A 22,850-nucleotide genomic window follows, 5' to 3' on the forward strand; every position below is an offset into this window, starting at 1 on the left:
CCAATGTTTGATACTTTGATTGTTATTACACCTACTTAGTTTACTAACTGCAAATGTAATATCGACTATTGTACAATGTGTAGCGTACATTAAACTCTCTATTGCACTTATTGTAATATCTGCTTTCCTTAGTAAGAGGTATTGGACTTGGATCAGAATATCCTTCAAGTATCTTTGGAGACTTTGAATATTTGAGGTATATTTCTTTGGTCCTTTTGAGGTAACAAAAAAACTCTTTCTATGGCCTTCCAATGTTTGATACTTGGATTTCTAGTAAACATACTTATTTTACTAACCGCAAATGTAATATCCGTTCTTGTACAATGTGTAGCGTACATTAAACTCCTTATTGCACTTGTTGTAATATCTGCTTTCCTTAGTAAAGGGTATTTTGGTAATTTTGGCTTGGATCCAATGAATCATGGTAATTTTGTAATAATGTGTTTATGAGATATGTGATATGATGTGCATGATTTATGACTTGATTTGTTAGTGTGATCACACAAGTGTTTCTTCAAGTATTAAGGGCCAAAAGGTTATAATAATTAAGTTATGGCAGAAAGTGTAATTAAGGAATGTTAAAACTGGTAGCTTAAGTAAACAGTACAAAAATGGGCTTAAGTGATTATGTGGAAAAAAAATAGAGACTGGGGATAGGACAATAATTAGGCTTTATACGATTATTATCATAATTAAATAAAAGTATTGAGAATTAGTGCTAGGTTTTTCAAGGAGTGTGAACAAAGCTTTCAAGAGTTGAAGGATGAACTCATCACAACACTCGTATTAAGTATGCTAACAAATAATGAAAAGTTTTGTGGTATACTGTGAAACGTCGAAGCAAGGATTAGGTTGTGTATTGATGCAAGTGGAGAAGGTGATTGCAAGTGCATCTAGACATCTGAAGGAGTATAAGCAATGCAATTCGACATATGACTAAGAGTTGGCAGCGGTAGTGTTTGCACTTAAGATATGGCGACATTATCTTTATGGGAGAGAAATGTGAAATTTATACAGACCATAAAGCTTGAATTACTTCTTTACCCAAAATGAGATAAATATGAGACAACGAAGGTGGTTGGAACTGGTAAAAGCTTACGACTGCGAAATCATGTATCATCCGGGAAAGGAGAATGTCGTAGCCGGTGCCCTAAGTCATATGAGCCAAGGGAAAGTAGTGGCTATAAGAGGTGTCTCTGCTAAGTTAATGGAAGAGATAGAGTGAGTGGGCTTAGAGTTGATAGTGGCAGGGCTAGCAAACTTGTAATGTCGTGGGTAGCCAAGACCGTTACACTATGTGTTTATAAATGTGCAAGACTTGCTCATCAAGTCGCTTAGTTGAAAATGTGTCACCAAAACCATTATTGAGCTAGGGTTAAAAGATTTTGGTCATAAAGATACATTTCATTTAAATAAACATTTCATACATGGGATCCCAAAAGAAATAGAGTTTAAAGGACATTTTACAAAACTACAGGGTATATACAACTACTGGCCACTCTAAGGGCAAAAAGACATTTAAGTTTCTCCTATTCCTGTCCATCCCTTGACCGTGACGGTCGAGCAACTGACTATGTACATTACTCCCCTAGAGCTCTCCAAATCAGGGCTGATCAAACTTACCCTTGTCTTTACATGCACCACGTAGCACCCGTGAGCCAAGGCCCAGCAAGAAAACCATAACATTATAGCATGATCCATGACAATAATCAGATATCTCACTCCATAGCATTCACATAATCAGAGAACATAATAAGTAAATCCACAATATAATATTCATATATTCAACATATCATATTTATCAAATTAATAACAATAACCAGGGTCGACGCCCTTAGGTCGCACCCTCTATTTACCCCACTGACTCCGGTCCACTTAAACCGAGCTCAGTGAATATTAAATTGTCCTCAGCTACCAGTGGCCGAGCCGCATCCGGTGCGCCAATATTAATTTCGACACTTTTAGGTCGTTTGTTTCATATTCACATGGCATAATACAATCATACAATAATGCATACAAGTATAGGGAACCCTTAGTCCCAACATAGTCACACATCCAGGTACAGTTTTCTTACCTTTAATTCCAAGTGTTATGTTTACGAGAAATGACCCTTGAGCACGATCCCTTTCCCGTGCCCTAGCATACACCTATTCGCAACCAAGATAAGGGATTCCATCAACAAAAATTAAATAAAGGTTTTCGGTCCAAGTTCTAACCTTCAAAAGATTGAATTCCACCAAACACGATAGTGGAATCGATCCCGAGCACCCTAGGCTGAGTTCCAGCACCTGAAACCTCCTCAAAGCCAAAAATGCTCTTAAGAACCGCAACCCTAAGCCCCCTATGTCACGGCCCACCTCCTACCAAGGGCCCAGCCTCCCCAAAAAGCACACACGGGCTGCAGCCCAGCACTCCCCATGCCGTGACCCACCCTTCACTTCGGCTCCCATCAGTTCTAGAAGGCCGCGACACAACAAGAACAGAGTAGCGGTCCGACCCCTTCGAACCCAGAAATCTCACCATTTCCAGCAACCAAACCTCACTCAAATCAACCCAAAACCATTTAAAAGACATAATTTAATTATCACAATAGTTCTAATGTACTCCCAGCAACAAAACCCATAAGAAAACTAGCCTAAAACTCATCAAAATCACACTATAATCCTTGAAACCCAAAAGCTCATAAACCTCTTAAAACAACTAGCAATTCCTAGAATTCAAATGCTAAACCATAATTAAAAGCTTACCTTTACTGAAGAACAAATCCACCAAGTAGTTGTTGAGCTAATTCCCAAGTCCTTAGCCTCAATTCAAGAAATTCCTAGCCTAAAATCCCTCCTTAGCTTCAAGGGTTAGCTTGAGAAAGAGATTGAGAAAGAGATGGGTAAGCTGAGAGAAAGAGAAGGGTCGGTTTAGGTGTTTTTACTTATTTCCTTAATTTTGTTTTATCTTACATAAGTTACTTAAGTTAATCCCAAAGCTCGGGGTACCAAAAACGTTCCCGAGGGCAAAATGGTAAATCTCCCCAATATTTCGTCCTAAACTCTCTAACTTCAAATATATCTCCAATTATTTATTTCCACAACCCGATAACCCAAATAAATATCTAATACTCAAAATACCCATTGACTCGCCTCGATTCAAGTATTGGGTCCCGTTGTGACTTTCCCGCTAACTGGCTCCCTAGGATCGCTTCAAGCCGCATTCTACAAATATATCCACATAATAATGTGGTCTTCACAATTATAACATATAATCACACTTATGCCCTTAATAGGCCAAAAAATACAAATATGCCCATTTAAGCTAAATAGCGCCTACATGCTTACTAATACTCATGGATATGCATTTCATATATCCATATACTCATATAAGCATGCTTATCACAGAATCATGCATTAAATCATTTAAATCACACATAAACCAATTATGCCCTCGCGACATACTAATCAAGGCCCTTAAGCCTTATTAGTGAATTTTGGGTCGTTACAACTTTCCCCTCCTACTGAGAATTTCGTCCTTGAAATTTACCTGAATAACTCGGGATACTGATCCCGCATTGCTGACTCAAGCTCTCAGGTCGCCTCATCGACTCTGCTATTCCTCCATAATACTGTAACCTAAGAATCAACCCTACCAACCCAAATTCACTAATTATACCATCCTGACTACATCAAGGGCTGAGATTTACTTGGCAAAATACCAGAAGGTTATTGTGAAAACTTATACAGGATCTTTATTTATTTTCATGTGGATCTAATATTAAACAAGTTAATACGAGACAACCTAGAACATGTTTCTAAAATTGAATTAAAAAAGAAATAATGATAAGAATACTTACATTATACGCCACGAAATGAATGAGTTCTTCATTCAGTTTCTCTAACCCTTGTATCCTTTCTGTCGCATAGTATTACCAAGAAACTGAATCGCTCTTCAATTTTCTTCACAACCTTCCAAAGTATCCTTAGAATCAGCTAGACTAGGGTGGGAAATTCTCAACACATGAGACAGATGCAGAGAGAAGAAGAATAGAAGAGAAAAATTGAGGCTTAGAAAATGACTTATGTAGTAGAGAGAATCTAAAACCTAATAGATCTTATGATCTTCTCAGAAACTTGTGTTTCAACTTCTTAAACTTGTGTTTTCATCTCTTACTTAGCATTCCTTTTATATGCTAAATTAGGTCATTTATTTAATTAGAACATCAATAAAATAATAGCCAATAAACAACCCTAGGTCGAAATTATCATGGCTTTAGGCCCGTGAAATTTCTCATTTAATAATAAGCCCGTTGGACTTAAAATCAAGGCATGTATTATTTTCTATTAATTTAATTAATTAAATAATTATTCAAATCCTTTGTCAAATTAATTATTTATAATTTTAAAATTAATTTAAACTTATTTATTAATTTAGATACCAATTTATCTTAATTAATAAATCTGCCATAATTTCTCTTTTATTCTCTAAATTGTATAACTCTGTGAAACTATCCAAAATTGACCTGGTCAACTTTGATAATTAAATCAATTAATTGAGACTATCTAGATGATTTTATCCAAGGTACAGTGAGGACCATTGGCCTATGAAATCAAGCTCCAATAAGTTATCATAAATCTAACAAATAAATTTACTAAAGTATTAATTCCTCGCGACTCTACTAAAGACTCAGAATTGCACTCTTGAATTCAGAGAACGCTATATAAGAAATATAGATAAGTTATTAATTATCCATTGTTACAACTATAATTGTCACTCAATCCTCTATAGACAGTCTACAATGAGATGGGACTAAAATAATGTTTTACCCCTCATTGTATTTTATCCTTAAAACACTTAGTTCCTTGTAAATGATATTTCAGTAAACTAATATTAATTACTGAAATAAGATCTCTATCATTTAGAACCTTGAACCAAACTAAAAGGAAACCATCATTTCACTTCTTCATGAGAAGCTACAGATGTTCATATCTATGATTAACACTCCCACTCAATTATACTACCGAGTTCCCAAGATATAAGTATGGGCTAGGTCCAAGACTGAGTCTTGGATATTTCTTTTATTTATTTAATAATTAGTTAATAATTTGAATTTTCAATTTTCAATTTAATTAATTATTTTATAAATCTATCTGATAGAAATTAGTTTCCACCAAGATTCAGAAAGAAAATTCTAAGCTTTTCACAAAGAGAAAATTTTATCGTATTGTTTTTCTCTATCCCTGAAAACTGTCTTAGACTTAATATTCCAAGATCTCATGAGTTGAGTACATCTTGTGAATCGAAAATTTTACCACCATTACTCTACGTGCTCACACATTTCTTGAGATGTAGAGATACATCTTGGAAGATCTTTGTCTGAGTATTCAAAAGGATGCTTTGGATTGGATGTTTGTTGGAGGTACTAAAAGATATCGATGATTCTTGATTGTTCTACAACTAGTGTTTAACGCCCAAAATGTGACTACACTAAGCGGTAGTTGTAGTAAGATTGGGCGGTCGATCCACAAGGAGGTAACCTAAAATCAAAAGGTTAGTAGAAAATAACACAAAAAGTTAGTAACAAGAAGTAAATAAAATTGTAAATGGAAATAGGTTAGAGATTTTGGTATTGTATTTTTGATAAAGTGATGAAATGAGATAAGTGAAATAAAGGTAAGATGTAATCAAGAGTTTGAGAAAATGAAAGGTTTCAAGAATCATCCATATGCTTGTTTAGTTACTTTGTTACTTGATTTACAAAAATACACAAGTAAATAGTTCACATCCCAACATTTACTTGAAAAATCTAACATTAAAGTCCATAGTTTTTCTAACAAAAATTCATTTGAGTTATAAAGTTCTTTACTTTAAAAGCACAATGTTAATCTTATGAAAAATCTAAAAATAACAAGATACCCAAGGGCAATAATGCAATAGAAGATTAGACATGAAATTATGTATCAATATTACTTTTACTAATTAGAAGCACATAGAAAGAGCATGACTAATCCTATATACTATTAGCATAAGTAAATAAAGATAACAAAATAAAGATAGAGATGAAAGAACATAAATAACTCAAATATATTACATTAAGAACATAGTAAATCAAAGTAGCAAAATAACATCACTTGCATATGGAATCATCCCTAACCTTCCTAGGAAGATTAGGCCATTATGCTCATGATTCTCACAAAATTCTAAGAAAAAAATATGAGAAGAAAGTGAGTGGAAATTTTGCTATAGTTTCTCTACTCTAAAAATTACATACATAATGTGAAGAAAGTGTCCCTATTTATAGATGGAGAAAATGACTAAAAAGAAATTAAACAACAAAATGGGGTTTACAAAATAAATCTGAAATATTAATAATAAAATATGATTTTCAAAAATCAAATCTTATTATTAATATTACCGTAGTTATTTTTGTGTATAGTCAAAATGCTCATTTTCTAAAATACCACAAAAACATGATCTTTAAAGCTCAAAATAGCAATTTACAAAGCCCAATACCCACAAAACATGGCTGGTGACACAAGAGGGTTTTGACTCATTTTCAGCCAATGAGGGAGTGCCACGTCACACTGGCTGGGAGAGGATTGGGCTGCTTTCTTTTCGTTATGACAAAATGCAACTTTAATTCCTACAAAATAACAATAAATTAAATTATAATCAAATATTTTCATTTATAAAATAAATGATAATAATTCCATGAAAATATTAATTAAAACTTAATTTATTTTGACAATTAAAATCAACAAATGTGCATTTTTCACCACTAATCAACTGGTAAATTCTCATGTTTTTCTTTCTCTATGATTAATATTTTGCATATTAATTGATCCGCTATTTAAAGATTGTTTAAACAATTTTTTTAAAATCTTTGGGCTCACCACCTTATGCTTTTCGTTGCACATATGGTAAACCAGTTACCAACACCTAGAAGGGGAGAGATATAGGGAGTGAACTTATAAAGCTCAGTAGGAAAACAAGTAATATCAAAGAACCAATAATTTAATAAAACCCCTGCATGGTTAGCTTTAAAAACAAAACATAATTCATCATGTATAAATCGAAAAAAGAAAAAATTATCTAAATTATAATATATAATATAAAGATTAACAGGTTTTGATTCCTTTTAATCTTTTCTTATTATTAAAAAATAATGTTATTATCATTTTGTAGCTATTTATGCCACTTGTATTCTTTACACTTTTTTGAAAAGGAGTTACAAAGCCTTTACAACTCTTATTTTAACTAATTAATTGGCACTCATAATTTTTAATATACTTTTTTTCTCGGTTTTTTGGTTTAATAATCTTTTAATTTTTTTATTACTTTTATTATTATGTTAAATTTGAACTCGTGAAATCATGTTCTGACCAAAGAGAAGTCCAAAAATGGTAAAACCAAAGATACAACTATATGCAAAATGTTACAATAAACAAGATTATAGATAAACAAGTGTTACAAGTCTTATTACAAAAATGCAAGTACATAGAAATAGAAGAAGAGAAGATAAAAACAATATATAGTAGAAAAAATAAATAACAAGAACAATAAGCAAGACTCTCTCACTCACACAACTAAAGTGAAGAGCATTGAGGATCATCAACTTGGAACAAGGTTTACAACCTTTGTCCAAAAGCTTATTTCCCCCTATCTCAAGCACTAAGAAATTCTCTTAATATTGAAAATAGATCTCTTGAATAATCAAGCATTTTGGTGTATTTCTAGCCAAGTGCTCTAGTGGATAGAAAAATAATTGTCTTACAAGTAAGCATTATGCTCCTATTTATAGAGTTTGAGATACTATTTGAATTTCAAATTCAACCAATCCCCATGGTTATTACCAATATTTAATTAGATGTTTATGGAATTAAAATGAAGAATTGAGAGTTACTTATAATGTTAGAACCGTTCAAATATGAAAAAATTGAATAAAGAAATTAGTTGTCAGCCCCACTGGCCTCTGTCTCCCAGCCCGCGGCCACAGTGATAATCAGTGGCTGCGACCATAGAAAATTTTCATCAACAAAATTTTTAGTTTTTCCAAAACGTCACAAACTCTTTCCCACATGATTTTGCAACCTCCATACACCTAACGAGAGTTAAAAACATGTCTCCAACTACCATATTTCATAATGACTTTGTGAAATCCAAACTCAAATGTGTAACACACAATCTACACATTATTGGGTAATATTTGGGAGTTACAAATTTGTAACTGATATTGTAACTCCAAAATATGTCACATTTGGGCACACACATATGTCCAATTTGTAACTTTCAATTATATGTTACAAGGTGTGAAAAATTACATTTTGTCGCATTATTTAATCTAATATTATCTTATATAAAATAATATAACAGTTACTTATCTTTCTTATCTTTTTAGTTTGACATTATTGGTGTTTATTTAAATATATGGGAATTTTAAAAAAAAATATGGCTTTTATATCATCAATGTGCAAAAATATGAGAGTTATACTTTTCTTAATTTGTATGAGAAATTTATTAAAGAAAAAATCAAAGTATGAGAAACACAATTAGTAGCTAACTAAAATATGGAAATGTCACATTTTATTTTATCATAGTTATGTTTTCTTTGATTTTGAAGGTTATTTTTTTTATTTTTTTCCATCATTTTTTTATTATTTTTTTTTCCTTACTTGTGTTTTCTTCCATTTTTTCCTTTTACTTTTTTTTTTCTACTAATTTTTTCCTTCATCTTTTTTTCTTTCCATTTTTTCATTCATTCTTCTTCTTTTTTTCATTTTTATTTATTTATCTATTTTTTTCTTTCATTTGTATTATTTTGTTTTTTTTTTCTTCATATTTTTTCAGTTTTTTTCATTCTATTTTTTCTTCATTTTTGTATTTATTATTTTCTCCTTCCATTTTTTTTTCACACATATGAGCTTTTTTTTTCTTCTTCCATTTTTTTTTAAATTTTTTCTACCAATTTTTTCATTCATATTTTTTTTATTTTCATTTTTTCCATTATTTTTCTTCTTCTTCTTTTCATTCTTATTTATTCATCTATTTTTTTTTCATTCATCATTATTTTTGTTTTTTTTTTTCATTTTTGTACTTATTCTTTTCTCATTATATATTTTTTTTCACACATATATTTTAACATTACATAATTATTCTACTATTTTTTTATTTATTATCTTTTATTATTGTAATTTTTTTTATAGTTTTTTCCACTATATGTAAAAAAAATTCAAATCAATTTTTTCAACATTTTCTTTTTACTGTAACACTTACAGGAATACCAAAATTTGGAAAGAAAACTAATAAAAATATGAAAACGTGAATGAGTAACTGGTTACCTTCACATTCTTTATGTGTATATTTCTGAGGGTAACTGATTACTTTCGCGTTCTGGTGTGTGTATATTTATGGTTTCTTTATGGTAACTAGTTACTTATGTTACTAAAATCATAGTTACTTCTTCTTCCTTTTTTAATGAAGTGTTCTTCCATTTTTTTCCTTCAAATTTGATGTTTCTTTTCATATTTAATATGAGTAACTCATCACCCCTCTTAGGTAACTGGTTACCCATCTTATGGCAGAAAGTTACTCATCTCAGGATAACTAGTTACCCATCCTGGTGCATGTTATTTAATCTAGCTCTAGGATTTTTTTAAGATCAATCAAGTAACTGGTTACTCTACCCAGGATTTAAAAAAAACGTACAATCTTAAAAAAACATATTTATAATAAATAAATAATAATTTTAAAAACAATTCATATTACAAAAAAAAAATAGCAAAACAACCAAAGAAAAATTTAATATAAAATTAGTAATATAAAAACAATATAAAAAAAAATAACCTAAAAAAATAATAATCAAATTACAAACATACCCTTTCAAATTTGATTAAGAGTAAAACTATGGTATAAACCAATTTTTATACAAAAATATGGGAAAATAAACCCATAAAAGTGAAAATTCTTAAAAAATGTCATAGATTAACTTTTTTTTTTAAAAAAAGCCATATTTTTGCACACTCTATTAAAAATCTCATATAAAATGTAATTTCATCTAAATATATTGCTTATATCTTTCTTGCTTTTGTTTTCAGGTGTCTTATCAAACTTTCAAGAAGCAGAAGCTTTAGCACTACTAATGAATCTTATTATGTAGGATTGCTATTTTCTTAGATCAAGTTTGGTATTTTTTTTCTTTCAAATTTAAAGCTCTGTTGTCCTGAGGGCATCTCTCTCATATTGGTCGCATTTTAATTTTGCAGCCCATGAATTCGTTAGCCGATTGTTGCATGCATGGAAAAAATTCCTCCTCATCCAATCTGTAATCATTTTTCAATCTAGCGATACACTCTATTACTAAAAAAATTATAATAAACGTAAACCTTTCAAATCTTTAACAAATTATATTTATTCAATTTGAAGATCTCTTAACAAAAAGTGACAGAATAATTAATATTTTTAGTTTGTTTTATTAGGATGGATATGTAATAGAGAATGATATTGCATGTAAATATCACATTATAGAATAAGATAATATTCCACATACAAATATTATATAATAACATAATTTTAGGGAAATTATTGATAATATATAAGTACCGATAAAACATACACACCAAATTGATTTATTTGAGAGTATATATATATATATATGTGTGTGTGTGTGTGTGCGTGTTTAATTTGCTAGTCTTCAAGTGGAGATTGGAGATGGGTTTGGGAAGCCATTGACAGTAAATCCACCATCGACGTTAATAACTTGGCCTGTTACAAATGAAGCAGCAGGCAAACAAAGAAAAGCCACAACAGATGAAATTTCATTAGGCTCTCCTTTTCGTCTGATTGGAGCTCGATCAATTAATTGATCTAAACCACCTCCTCCTCCTTTTTTACCATATTCCTGCGTCGGAAAACAATAATAATAACATCATGGCAAAGTATGAGCTTTTCAAAAATCAAATCATTATTTGTTAACACATAATACACAAATGTTCAATTCAATTACTATACTAGTTTTATATTTATGATTTACCAGTTTTTCTTTAAACTAAAAAAATAATCATATTATTTATTTTCTAAAAAACTATAGACAATATTTTAACTTAATTTTTGTTTATATATTTATGTTATTCTTTTATAATATATAACATTAATATATTTTTTAAATAAAACTAAATAAACATGCGTTACACATTTGCTTTTACTTAGTATATATAAATAAATATGAGATTTGGAATGAAAATGCGTTAATCCTAGGGTTAACATTGACTATTTGTACGGGAAGCTTAGGTCTAACACTGTGCTTGGTAGGAAGGGAAAAATAAGAGGGAAATAAAAAATTTAAGATGAAAAAGAAAGTGTGCTTCTATCATACTATTACATTTATGTCTTTTTTTATTGTTATTTTAGAAATGAGTAAATGATATATTAGTAATTAAGTTTCTTATTAGTTTGAGAAAAAAATTTCCACCCACTTTTTTGGATAGAAAAATTTTGCGTGGGACCCACATTTTTTTTCCACTCTTTTTCTCTCCTAACCAAATATACATTTTTTATCTTTTCTTCTCACTTTTATCTTCAAAATTTTATTTCCACTCTCTTTTCCCTTTACCAAACATAGACTAAGGGTATATTTCAGACAACTTTTAGAAAAGCTAAAAGATGCTTTCTCAAAAAATTGTATAATAAATTTTTTTGATAAAGAATCAGATAGCAACTTATTAAAAAATTTATGCAAAAATTGCGACTAAAACCTATATATGGTACAATCTAACTTTTAGATTTTTCTAAAAATAACTTTTTGAAAATTTTTATACTAAATGTATTTTTTTTATCTAAATATATTTATTTTTTATTATATATTACTCAAAATAAATTAATATGATAATAAAATAAATAATATTGAGTATGTTTAGTATCTATGAATTTGTTTTGATAAAATAAATATAACATTTATTTTGGTCTTTTAACATTTAACAATATTTTAATCATATATATATAATTTACCAAATATTATGATACAATTTTTCAAACTCATAACACTTTAATATTTATAATTTACCAAACACTCACCTTACAACATAGCTACAACTATTGTCCCCCACAATACAGCTACAATTGTTTTATTTTCCATAGCATAGCTGTATCAAACTAACCCTACGGCTCCCAAATAAACAGGGTCCTATTTTTTTTTAAATAATAAAAGTTTATTACCTACTTTACAAAAATATATTTACATTAGAATCTCTATAATATAATTTTGTTTTATCTTGTGACTCTAATTTCTCCTCATCAGCCTAATTCATCTAGACCATACAAAAGGCATAGTTAAATATTAATTTTTTGATATTTATTAATGAGTGTGAAATAGAAATATATAATGTATAGCAAATAAAAAATATCAAAGAGATTGAGTAGAATACTCTACCGAAAAACTGTCCAACATGTCAGTTCTAGTGAACCCTGGAGCAACCGTGTTTACACGAATGTTGTCTTTTGCCCATTCACATGCCAAGTTCCTTGTAACTTGGTTCATTGCTCCTATATATTGTTAAAACAAATAACATATTAATATGATTACAATTTTAAAAAAATTAATATATATTTTATTTTAAACTACATTAAAAAGTAAAAAAAATTAAAAAAAATTGAATAAGAATTAAGTAAATTTTAGATTATAAAAAAGTAATGAAATATATAATTAATAAAGCTTAACTTATATATATATATTTATATAATTTAAAATTTTACAGTATTATGAAATCATATTTAAAATTAATGAGAGATAAAGGGTGATCTTAACACACTAACAATAATAAAAGTTTTAATCTTTAAAGTTTTTCTAATTTTTGTTCAATGATTTTGTTCATTTTAATAATTTTAGTTTAATTTTAAAATAAATTAATATAATTTTTTGTTGGTGTAAGATTCTTTTAGTTATTATTCATTTTTTTATGTAATGTTTCATTTTAATTAATTCTATTTTTAAAATTAACAATTTGAAATATATTAAAAAATAATAAGGTTAGGGATCCATTTGTTAACATACACAAATTATTGGTTCAAATTGTATTTAATTATATTTGTTATTTTAACTATTTTTTAATAGAATTTTTAATTAGTATTAGGAAAAATAATACAAATAAAGCCTATTTCTTTTGAGGTATTAGTATAATTAAACAATAATAATATTCAACATATTTTATATGAAAATTTATTGGGTATGATTTTTTTTAGGGAATTTACTTATTTGGCACCTTGTGTTTTTGCAAAGTATCGTTTTGGTACTCTTTTTTTTTTTTCAATAATGGTCATATGATATCCTGTATTTTAAAATCATACATATTTGGTACTCTAGACTCAGATTTGATAAATAATGTTATTTCAATATTACAAAATTATCATCAGTTATATGTAATTAAGTAATTAAATTTGAATTTGGAACTCATATAATTGAGAGTAATTTGATTAAATTGGTAAAATTTTATTAATTAAATTTGAGTTTAGGGTACCAAATATGTACGATTTTAAAATATATGGTACCAAATATGAACGAATTCAAAATACAGAGTACCAAATAAACATTATTGTAAACACATGATCCCAAAACGATACCTTACAAAAACACAGGGTACCAAATGATTAGCTACCATTTTTTATCACTACAAAGGGATGCAAATGTCATATAAAAATTATAATATTATGTAACAAAGAAAAAAACATTATATCGCTTTATCTCAAACGTGTTTTATTTTAAATTCTTGTTTAGGATTTCATTCTTCATGGTAACTAAAATTTTAGGACTTTATACTTTTTTGGACATTGTGTTTTCTCTCTTGACTTGTTTAGACCTTGTATTTTGTAAAATAGTTCTAATAAACCCCTTTGATGAAGATTAAATTGAATGGGAGAATACAGTTATTAGGCAGAATGATTGTGTTTGTGTTCTCAATCATTAGGTTGGTGAATTATTTATAGTACTTTTTGTTCAATTTTTTTTTACCAAAATCGAGTTTAAGTGTATATTTGAACTATTTTACAAAACACATGGTAAAAAAATAATTTTTCAAAACACAGGTCTAGACAGATAATGAAACAAAACTAAAAGTCCAAAAAAATAAAAACTCTTAATGAAAAAAAATTATATATATATATATTAAATGATAGTAAACAATTAGTATGAGAAAAAAGATCAATAAATATACTTTCGGGTAGTTCTCCGGTGCACCCCTGAAAAAGGAGCACACCAGTGCACCCTCTTTCCCATTTTTGGGTTGGGAAGTATTTTCGACGCAATTTTTTATAGCAGTGTATATTGTAATTATTCAGAGCATCCTGCAAATTTTCAATAAATTCAGAATAATTTACAATGCCGAAAATAATGTTCAAATAAACTATTTTCCACGTGCATAAAAAAACAGTCACGGGTGCAATAAGTTATTTTAACTTTATTTTTCGACATTGTAAATTATTCAAAATTTTCTGAAAAATTTGCATGATGCTCTAAATAACTACAATAAACACGTTCATAAAACAAAAATTGTGCCGAAAATACTTCCTGAGCCAAAAACTAGAGAGGAGTGCACTTGTGTGCCCCTTTTTGGGGATGCCCCCGAGATTCTCCCTACACTTTCAATTAATACTAATACTTTCTGCAAAGTAATATGTTTATGGGTAGCTCTCTGGTGCACCCCTCTCTCCAGTTTTTGGCTCCATAAATATTTTCGGCACAATTTTTTTTTTTTGCCGTATGTATTGTAGTTATTTAGAGTATCCAGCAAATTTTTAGAAATTTTTTGAATAATTTGCAGTGCCAAAATAATGTTCAAATAAACTATTTTCCACTCGCATAAAAAAACAGTCATGCGTGCAACAAGCTATTTAATTTTTTTTTGGCACGATAAATTATTCAGAATTTTTTAAAATTTTACATGATGTTCTAAATAACTACAATACATACGACTATAAAAAAAATTACGCTGAAAATACTTCCTAAGCTAAAACTAGTGAGGGATACAGCTGCAGTGTGACCCTTTTTTGTGGTGCACCCAAAATTTTCCCTATGTTTATTTATACATACCTTTTGTTGCCCCATAGATAGAGCAAGCGTTTAAAGCCATAGTTCCAGTGATAGAAGAAATGAAAACAATGCTTCCATCTCCAGAAGCTTTGAAAAGAGGATGACTCAGTTGTGAAAAATGGAAAGCAGACTCAAAGTTGGTCCCCAATAAGGTCGAAATATCTTCAGCAGTGACCTCTATGGAGTTCTTTGTTATTAATACTCCAGCATTATTTACCTGAAACTCAAAAGAATATATTTGTCATCATTATACAATAGTATACTCTTTAATTTTGATAAATATCTAGCATAATTTATGTTCTTAAAATTTCATAAGAAATTGTTAAAATAAAACAAGGCCATTTTATAATGAGTGTTTATTTCATCCAACTCCCATTTTTTCATCTACTCCTCTTTTTATATTTACTCTTCGAAAATAGTTTTAATTTCTACTACTTTATAATTTACTGATTAAAAAATCAAAATATTTTTGATACTCTTAATTAAAATATAATAATTTTTTCAAGAATAAAATTTTATATCACAATTTTATTTTTATTTTTTTTTACTCAAAATATAAACATATAAATAATATATAATTAAAAAATTTATATTATTGAAATCAAAATAATTAGTAAAATTAAATTATCAATTTTGACGATACTAATTATTAAAGTATGTAATTATTTTCTTAAAAATTATAAACTAATTAGTATAGTTCTATATTATATATTTTTGAAGTGTGCTAAAAATAAATACTTATTATCTTCTAGTATTATATTAGGATATTTAAGTCAATTTTTTTAAAATAACATATTTAGTAATAATTGATTAATTCAAAGGATTGAGGAGAAAGAAATAAAAAAGTTGAAAGTCTCACAAATAAATTTTTGTATGAAAATTGTTTTTTGGTTAAATAGAAATATTATAATAAACAAATCTGCACAAATCACTTTATGCTTTTAGTAATAAAAATGATAATTATTAATTTTTTAGTAAAACTATTTATCATTTCCCTTAATTAATTTTGATATATATATGAATTTTTTTAGGTAGGGGTATCACTTTTCCCCTTAAAGTAGGAGTGTTTTTTTTTTGGCATTTGGAGAAATTATAACCCAATTTTTATTGCATAGTGGCGTACATTATAGTTATAACATGTATATCTCCAATTTTCAGAAAATTTTGGATAATTTACGTTGCTGAAATCAGAGTTTAAACAGTAAGTTGCATGCACGCCTAATTGTTGTTTTTTTATACATGTGGAAAATAGACTATTTGAATTATGATTTCGACAATGTAAATTATTTAAAATTTCCTAAAAATTGGTGAGATTGCTATTATAACGATCATGTACGCTGTCATACAAAAAAAATAAGTCATAATTTCTCCAAGTATCGAAAATAGAAAAACGTCCCTACGGTGGGGATTTGAATTATGATTCGACAATGTAAATTATTCATAATTTCCCAAAAATTGGTGGAATTGCTATTATAACGATCATGTACGCTGTCATACAAAAAAAATGAGTCATACTTTCTCCAAGTACAAAAAATAGAAAACGCCCCTACGGTAGGGGCAAAAATAATGCCCCTACCTAAGAAGCGCCATATATATATATATATATAGGAAAATTCTACAATATGGGCATGCCTTTTGTCCCCACAGGGGCGTTTCTGTTTTTAGTGCGTGAAGAAATTATAATTCCATTTTTTTATATGACGATGTACACTGTAGTTATAGTAGACATCCCACCAATTTTTAAGAAATTCTGAATAATCTACAGTGCCGAAAAAGACTTCAAAATAATTTGTTTCACACGCATATAGATTACAATTTAAATATTTTTATTTGACGATGTACAATGTACTTATTTAGAATCTCCCACAAATATTTGAGAAATTCTAAATAATTACAGTACTGAAAATAAGAAATAGGTTGTTTTGAAGCTTGTTTTATACGCGAGTGAAACAAATTATTTTGAAGCTTGTTTTCAGTATCATAAATTATTTGGAATTTTTTACAAATTGGTGGAAGGTCTTAAATAATTATAATGTACACTGTCATATAAAAAAATTGGATTATAAATTTTCCACATGCTAAAAACCGAGACGCCCCTACCGATGGGGGCAAAAGGCATGCCCCCACTGTACTCGTCCCCTATATGTAATGAATTTATCATCATAGAAAAATAGAATGAGTTACCGAAACAAACCATAGAATATTTTTTTATTTAATTTAATAAATTAATAATTATTATATATAGGAGTTTTTTTTCTTCACAAATATTCCTTTTTTGTTGTTTAGTTTATGTTTTATTTTTTTAGAGTCCCTAATTTTTTTTCTTCAAAATACTAACTTAGGTTTTCAAAAAAAAAAAAGTAAGGTTCCAAATTTGCTAATAAGGCTTAATGCCTCGATTACTGTGTCAGGAGGGCATAATTGAATGTTTATGTGTTAATATGATTTAATTATGATTATATATGTGAATTTTATGAGTTATATTATGATATGACTACTTATGTATGTTTAAGTGTATTAAATGTGCTTGTAGGTCGGCTTTTGCTAAAAATAATATTTTCGTAATTTTGACCCGATGAGGATATATATGTGTAATTATATATGCTTTATGAGTGAGACCACATTATTATGTGGATATATTTGAGATATTTGGCAGGAGTCGATCCTTTTGAGCATAGTAGCGGTAAGGTCACAATGGGAATTAATATCCAGCTCGGGGTGAGCCAATGGGTATTTTTTTTAATTTGGTGAACTATCGGGACTCATTGGGGGATGAGTTATGATTAGGGAAAATATTTATATTTATGTGATCAATGGAGTTAATTGGAAAGTTATGGTATAATTTGAGAAATTAGCGAGATTTTGGGAAAATGACTAAAGTACCCTTGTGTTTGTTTTTGGGATTGAGTTCACTTAAGGGCAAAAGGGTCTTTTGGCTATGGGGCTAAGTCTAGATGGGACATTGGGCTGAACACTCTAGAGAATTCACATTCATCCCATCTCACTCTCATTCTGCGGTTACTCTAAAGAACACTTAAGGAAATTTTAGGTGCTTCTTGAGATTTATTGAGAAAATGAGGAATTTTCTGGAGTTAGAAACTGCTAGTGAGCATCCAAGGGCTAAGATCACGAAAATTTATCACTGAGACATGAATTATCTAAGTTTTCCTTGATGCTCTTGGTGTTCTTGAGTTTGGATGAGTTTTAATTTTTAAATTCGTAATTGGTGCCCTTATGATTGGCTTGATAATGAGAATTGATTTATAAATTGATTTGGAAGCTTGTTGTGGTCGGAATCATGATTTAAAGTCATTAATTTTGGATTTGGAAATAAAAGATGAACTTTGAAGCTCAAATGGTGATTTTGGGTTTTGGTGTGGTTTTAGTGGGTTTTGAAGGTTGTTTATTATGTATCTGTATTGCTAGGACTATTTTGATAGTCAATTCTGACTAAAGCTGAGTTTTGGGTCGGATTTGGGAAATTGCAATTTTGGAAAATCGTTGGAGTTTCTAAGTTCGCGGAGTTGTGCCGCAGCACTGTTCTTGAAGCGTTGTGGCCCGCATGAATTCAGAGGCGCTGGGGTCCCTTTGAACCGCCTTGGCACCACGGTGTGTGTCCTATGCCCTTGTGGTTTGGGGCTCTCTACCTAGAGGCGCGCCGCGACTTGAGGAAAATGGCCAAAACAGGTTTTGGGTTATGGAAACCCAAACCTAAAGGCTCGGGAATGATTCCACTACCTGGTTTAATGGAATTTGGGGTCCCGAAGGGGTATGACTCAGTCTTGAAGCTCTTAATTGGTTTAGTTCTTGATGGATATCTGTTAATATGTCGTGACTAGGGGTACCGCAAGGCTCGAGAGGAAAGGATCGTGCTCATTGTCGCTTTACCCATTGCTCAGTACTTGAGGTAAGAAAATCGACACTTGCACCGAGTGTAGGGTGTGCACCCCAATTATAGGGCACGAGAATGACCGTGTCAAGAATTCGTTTATAATTAAATGTCTGCTTTGTTTGAATCTATGTTGTTATAACTATTTGTATTGATCGCTCGGCTGGGAGGTTGTTATCGACATTGCATGCGTAATGTATGCCGTAGTGGGGGGACCATAATGCAGATGTGATATCCGCCATAGTGGCGATACCATTGTGAAGATGCGATATCCATCTACTCGGCATGGGTTGTATATTATTTGGAAAATCTATGTGAACCAGTTATGGTTATAGAGTATGCAATACATGTTGATGTTTATCTAGATATCTGTATGATTTGTTTGGGTTTTCTTGCTGAGTCTTAGTTCACAGGTGCTTTGTGGTGCATGTAAAGGCAAAGAAAAGTTGGACCAGCCATGAGTTGGAGAGCGGTAGGGGCGGCGTGTACATACTCAACCTGCTCGGCCGCCACGATCGAGATATTTTGAGGAGCATGAGTCATTAGTTGAAATTTGTCGCTTAGGTCGGCTAAGTCTTTAATTTTGATAAACTTGTATTTTATTTAGAAAATTTTAGGGTCCCTTGTAATTATTCAACCTTTTTTAATGAAAAGTTTAACTTTTTGACCAAAACTTTTAGTACCTAAATTGCCATTTAACCTTAATTATACTTTTAAGTACAAATGACTCGCTTAATGAGTTAAGCATTATTTTTAACACACGGTGTAACGATCATGGATTAGTAGGGTGTTACAACTTGGTATCAGAGCTACAAAGGTTTATTAGTTTCTGATTATTGGCTGGGCATGTACAGTCGCCTCTAATGACTCAAGGTTTGGTAACTAATGATATGATTATGTGCCTAATTGCTTAAATGAAGTATATATGCCTTATTTGCAGGCTTGATTAGGGAGTATGAGTTATACTAATAGAGCCTGGCCCTTGACTAATAGGGGAATATGAGAATGTATGCTTGTTAACATTGTTGATGCATGTGAAATGTCAAATAGCATTATGTTTGTCAGTGTTGCTTATTGGTTCGGTTGTGAACCGTGGGGCAGTTGTGGAATCTGTTATCATTGCCTGATGAGCTGAGTCGTTAATTACAGATATACTTGGAGAGTTATGCCTCCAAGGTAATCAAACAGACTAGTCGGCTCTGAAATTCGGGCTAGAGATGATAACCTGGGCCAAAACCCTCTGCCAGCTCCTGAGAACTGAAAGCAGATGTTTGCAAAAGTGCAAGCCAGATTACAGAGATAGGAGGATGAGATCAGACTTTGGAGGCAACAGGTTCCATAAGGGAACGTTGCACCGAATCTGCCACTTGCGGGGGTACAAGTTCTGGGACAGCCAGAAGTTTTGAACAGATAGGAGCCTCTTTATGATGATTTAGGAAGCAGCACCCTCCTACTTTTGAGGGAGGGCCAGACCCACTGTAAGCTGATTATGAACATCTCCATCCTAGACTTTATAAGGGTGGTAGATAATGAGCGAGTGGCCTGTGCCACGTACATGTTTCAGGAGAATGTTCGTATCTGGTGGGAGGTTGTATTTTAGACTCAGAACGTCACCGTTTTAAGTTGGGATGAGTGCCGAGATTTGTTCAATGAGAAATATTACAATGACGCAGTTTGAACTACGAAGGCATATGAGTTTACCAGATTGGTTCAGGGCAACATGACTATGACTGAGTATGCCCTGAAGTTTGACAGATTGGCCAAGTTTGCTTTTGACTTGGTGCCAACTGATGTCGTCAGGAGAGATAGGTTTGTTCAGGGATTAAACCTAATGATAGCACGAGTTGTTAGGATTACCTCAGTGTCTGGAATTACTACATGTGCTTAGGTAGTTGAGAAGGCCAATAATTAGATGTAAGTTATATTAGGACAATAATTATATGTGGGAATGTGGTCATAGACAAAGACATAGTGTAGTAGCACTACATCTCTCTTCACAAAGAGAAGAGATCCCCCTCCCTCGGTATTAAAAAAAAAAAAGTTGTGTAAACCATTATAATGATTTACACATGGGTATTAGTTTCCCATATAACTTACAATAAATTATGGACCAAACTTACAAGAATGTTGAGCTTTCCTTGGAAAATAGAAGACACAGTTTCCACTAGTTTTTCTCTTTGGTCTCTGTACAAGACATCACACACTGAACCGGTTACTTTGAAACCCTTCTTTTTCCACTCTTCCAAACACTTCTCCAACTCACTTTCCTTGCGACAACACGTGTGAACTATGGCTCCAAATCTGGCTAGTTCTTCCACAATTGCATGCCTAAAAACAAGCTTGTTTTATTAATAGTCATGGATTTATTATAATAGGAGAGGTATATGAGTATTCGAAATCATTGATATAACACCTTGACATGATAATGTATAAATATATATATTTTTTTTAAACAAAAAAAAAATGTTTAAAAAAGACTAAGAAGTTTTTTTTTTTTTGGGCTCCATCCCATCGTAGTTTGCATACTGAAACTATCCCAATCCCCAAGTTAATCATTTATATATAATTATAAGTATTAATCACTTTAAAATTGGGGAAATGGGATCATTCAAATAACTTTAACATATGAACATACCCTATGCCGCGAGATCCACCGGTCACCAGAGCTGTCTTTCCCTCAAGACTCCACCTAATTTCATTCGTATAGTTCTTTGCTTCAGCCATATTGTTCCTCTAATTTCTTGTCAAGACGACTCTATTTGCCTTTAATATTTTTTTTTTACGATGGGGTCATCAGCATGAGGATTTTGGTACTGTAAGCTCACAGACTCCTAAGCACTCACGTCACTCTATTAAGACAAAGTGTGACCATTATTACATTTTTTTTCAACCAATTGTAATAAATGCTCTGCATGTGGATTTGTGTCTTTGTTGAAGTACTATTAAGATAAGGTTTGCCATTATTGCATTTTTTTTTTCAACCAATTGTAATCTTTGGTTTAATTTAATTGTGATAAGAATGTGGATTTGTTGTTAGAATTTTTAATAGACACGAATAATCTTCATCACATGTCTAAAATCATGTTATATATATATATATATAATCTGATAAATTTTAAATTATAGTTCTTTATATCTTTTGCTAGATTAAAAAAGAATATTAATACAAGAGTGAAAATATTAACCTAAAATTATTGTTGGAGATTGCACATAAAGTTTAAATTTTTCTATTTCTATGAGAGAAGAGTCTCTATTTTCTTTTCTGTTAATGTGATAACAGCCAAAATAGAATAATACATCACAACCTTAATTTATAATTAGTAATTTCTAATTTTACCTATTATAAAATAAAAAATTAATTTTCTTATTTCTAAACATTAAATCCATAACACTTTAATACCTTATGATATTTATAACATAATTGGTCACTTAATTTTATATCACACTTTATAATAGTATTATACATTAAATAAGATTTTAATCCAATATTTGTATCGCTTGAGCAAAACGTACGGATAGATAACTGAGAAAAGATAATGCAAACCTTGAAAAATGAATAAGCTCAACTAATGAGTTGGAGCTGTCGAGCTTTTTATATATAAATATATGTATATATATATGGTTACTGCTAGGAAAACAGTTTAAAATTGTTGTAAGAATGGCCATACATCAGCTGTCGAGCTTTTTATATATAAATATATGTATATATATTTATGGTCACTACTAGGAAAACAGTTTAAAATTGTCGCAAGGATGGGCATACATCAGTTCTAATACTGTTGTGTGCTATGCAGTGTATTGTCATTTATTGTTATGAGACGACAGTTTAAATAAAAATATCGTCCCATGTGTTTCTATGGTATGGTGCGATTTTCGTGTTCTCTTACCATAATAATATTT

General features: G+C 30.4%; 1 protein-coding gene across 1 annotated transcript; it reads right to left on the reverse strand.

Moving 5' to 3' along the window:
- Positions 1–10,485: 10,485 nt before the first annotated feature.
- LOC133801341 (tropinone reductase homolog At5g06060-like) lies at positions 10,486–21,811 on the reverse strand. Its single transcript, XM_062239520.1, has 5 exons — positions 21,586–21,811; positions 21,071–21,278; positions 15,062–15,278; positions 12,410–12,522; positions 10,486–10,882 (listed from the first exon to the last, which is right to left on the reverse strand). The coding sequence occupies exons 1-5, from the start codon at positions 21,672–21,674 to the stop codon at positions 10,676–10,678; spliced, it is 834 nt and encodes a 277-aa protein (XP_062095504.1). The 5' UTR covers positions 21,675–21,811; the 3' UTR covers positions 10,486–10,675.
- Positions 21,812–22,850: the final 1,039 nt, after the last annotated feature.

This window comes from Humulus lupulus, chromosome 9 (assembly GCF_963169125.1).
Source record: "Humulus lupulus chromosome 9, drHumLupu1.1, whole genome shotgun sequence".
In the NCBI taxonomy this organism is placed as follows: domain Eukaryota; kingdom Viridiplantae; phylum Streptophyta; class Magnoliopsida; order Rosales; family Cannabaceae; genus Humulus; species Humulus lupulus.

What these genes read in the sequence shown, in the direction of transcription:
- LOC133801341 (XM_062239520.1), bottom strand. Translation starts at nt 21,674, where the DNA reads ATGGCTGAAGCAAAGAACTATACGAATGAAATTAGGTGGAGTCTTGAG. An exon ending in AAGGAAAGCTCAACATTCTT is followed by an intron (nt 15,279 to 21,070) that starts GTAAGTTTGGTC and finishes TTTGAGTTTCAG; the next exon opens with GTAAATAATGCTGGAGTATT. An exon ending in TATCTATGGGGCAACAAAAG is followed by an intron (nt 12,523 to 15,061) that starts GTATGTATAAAT and finishes AACAATATATAG; the next exon opens with GAGCAATGAACCAAGTTACA.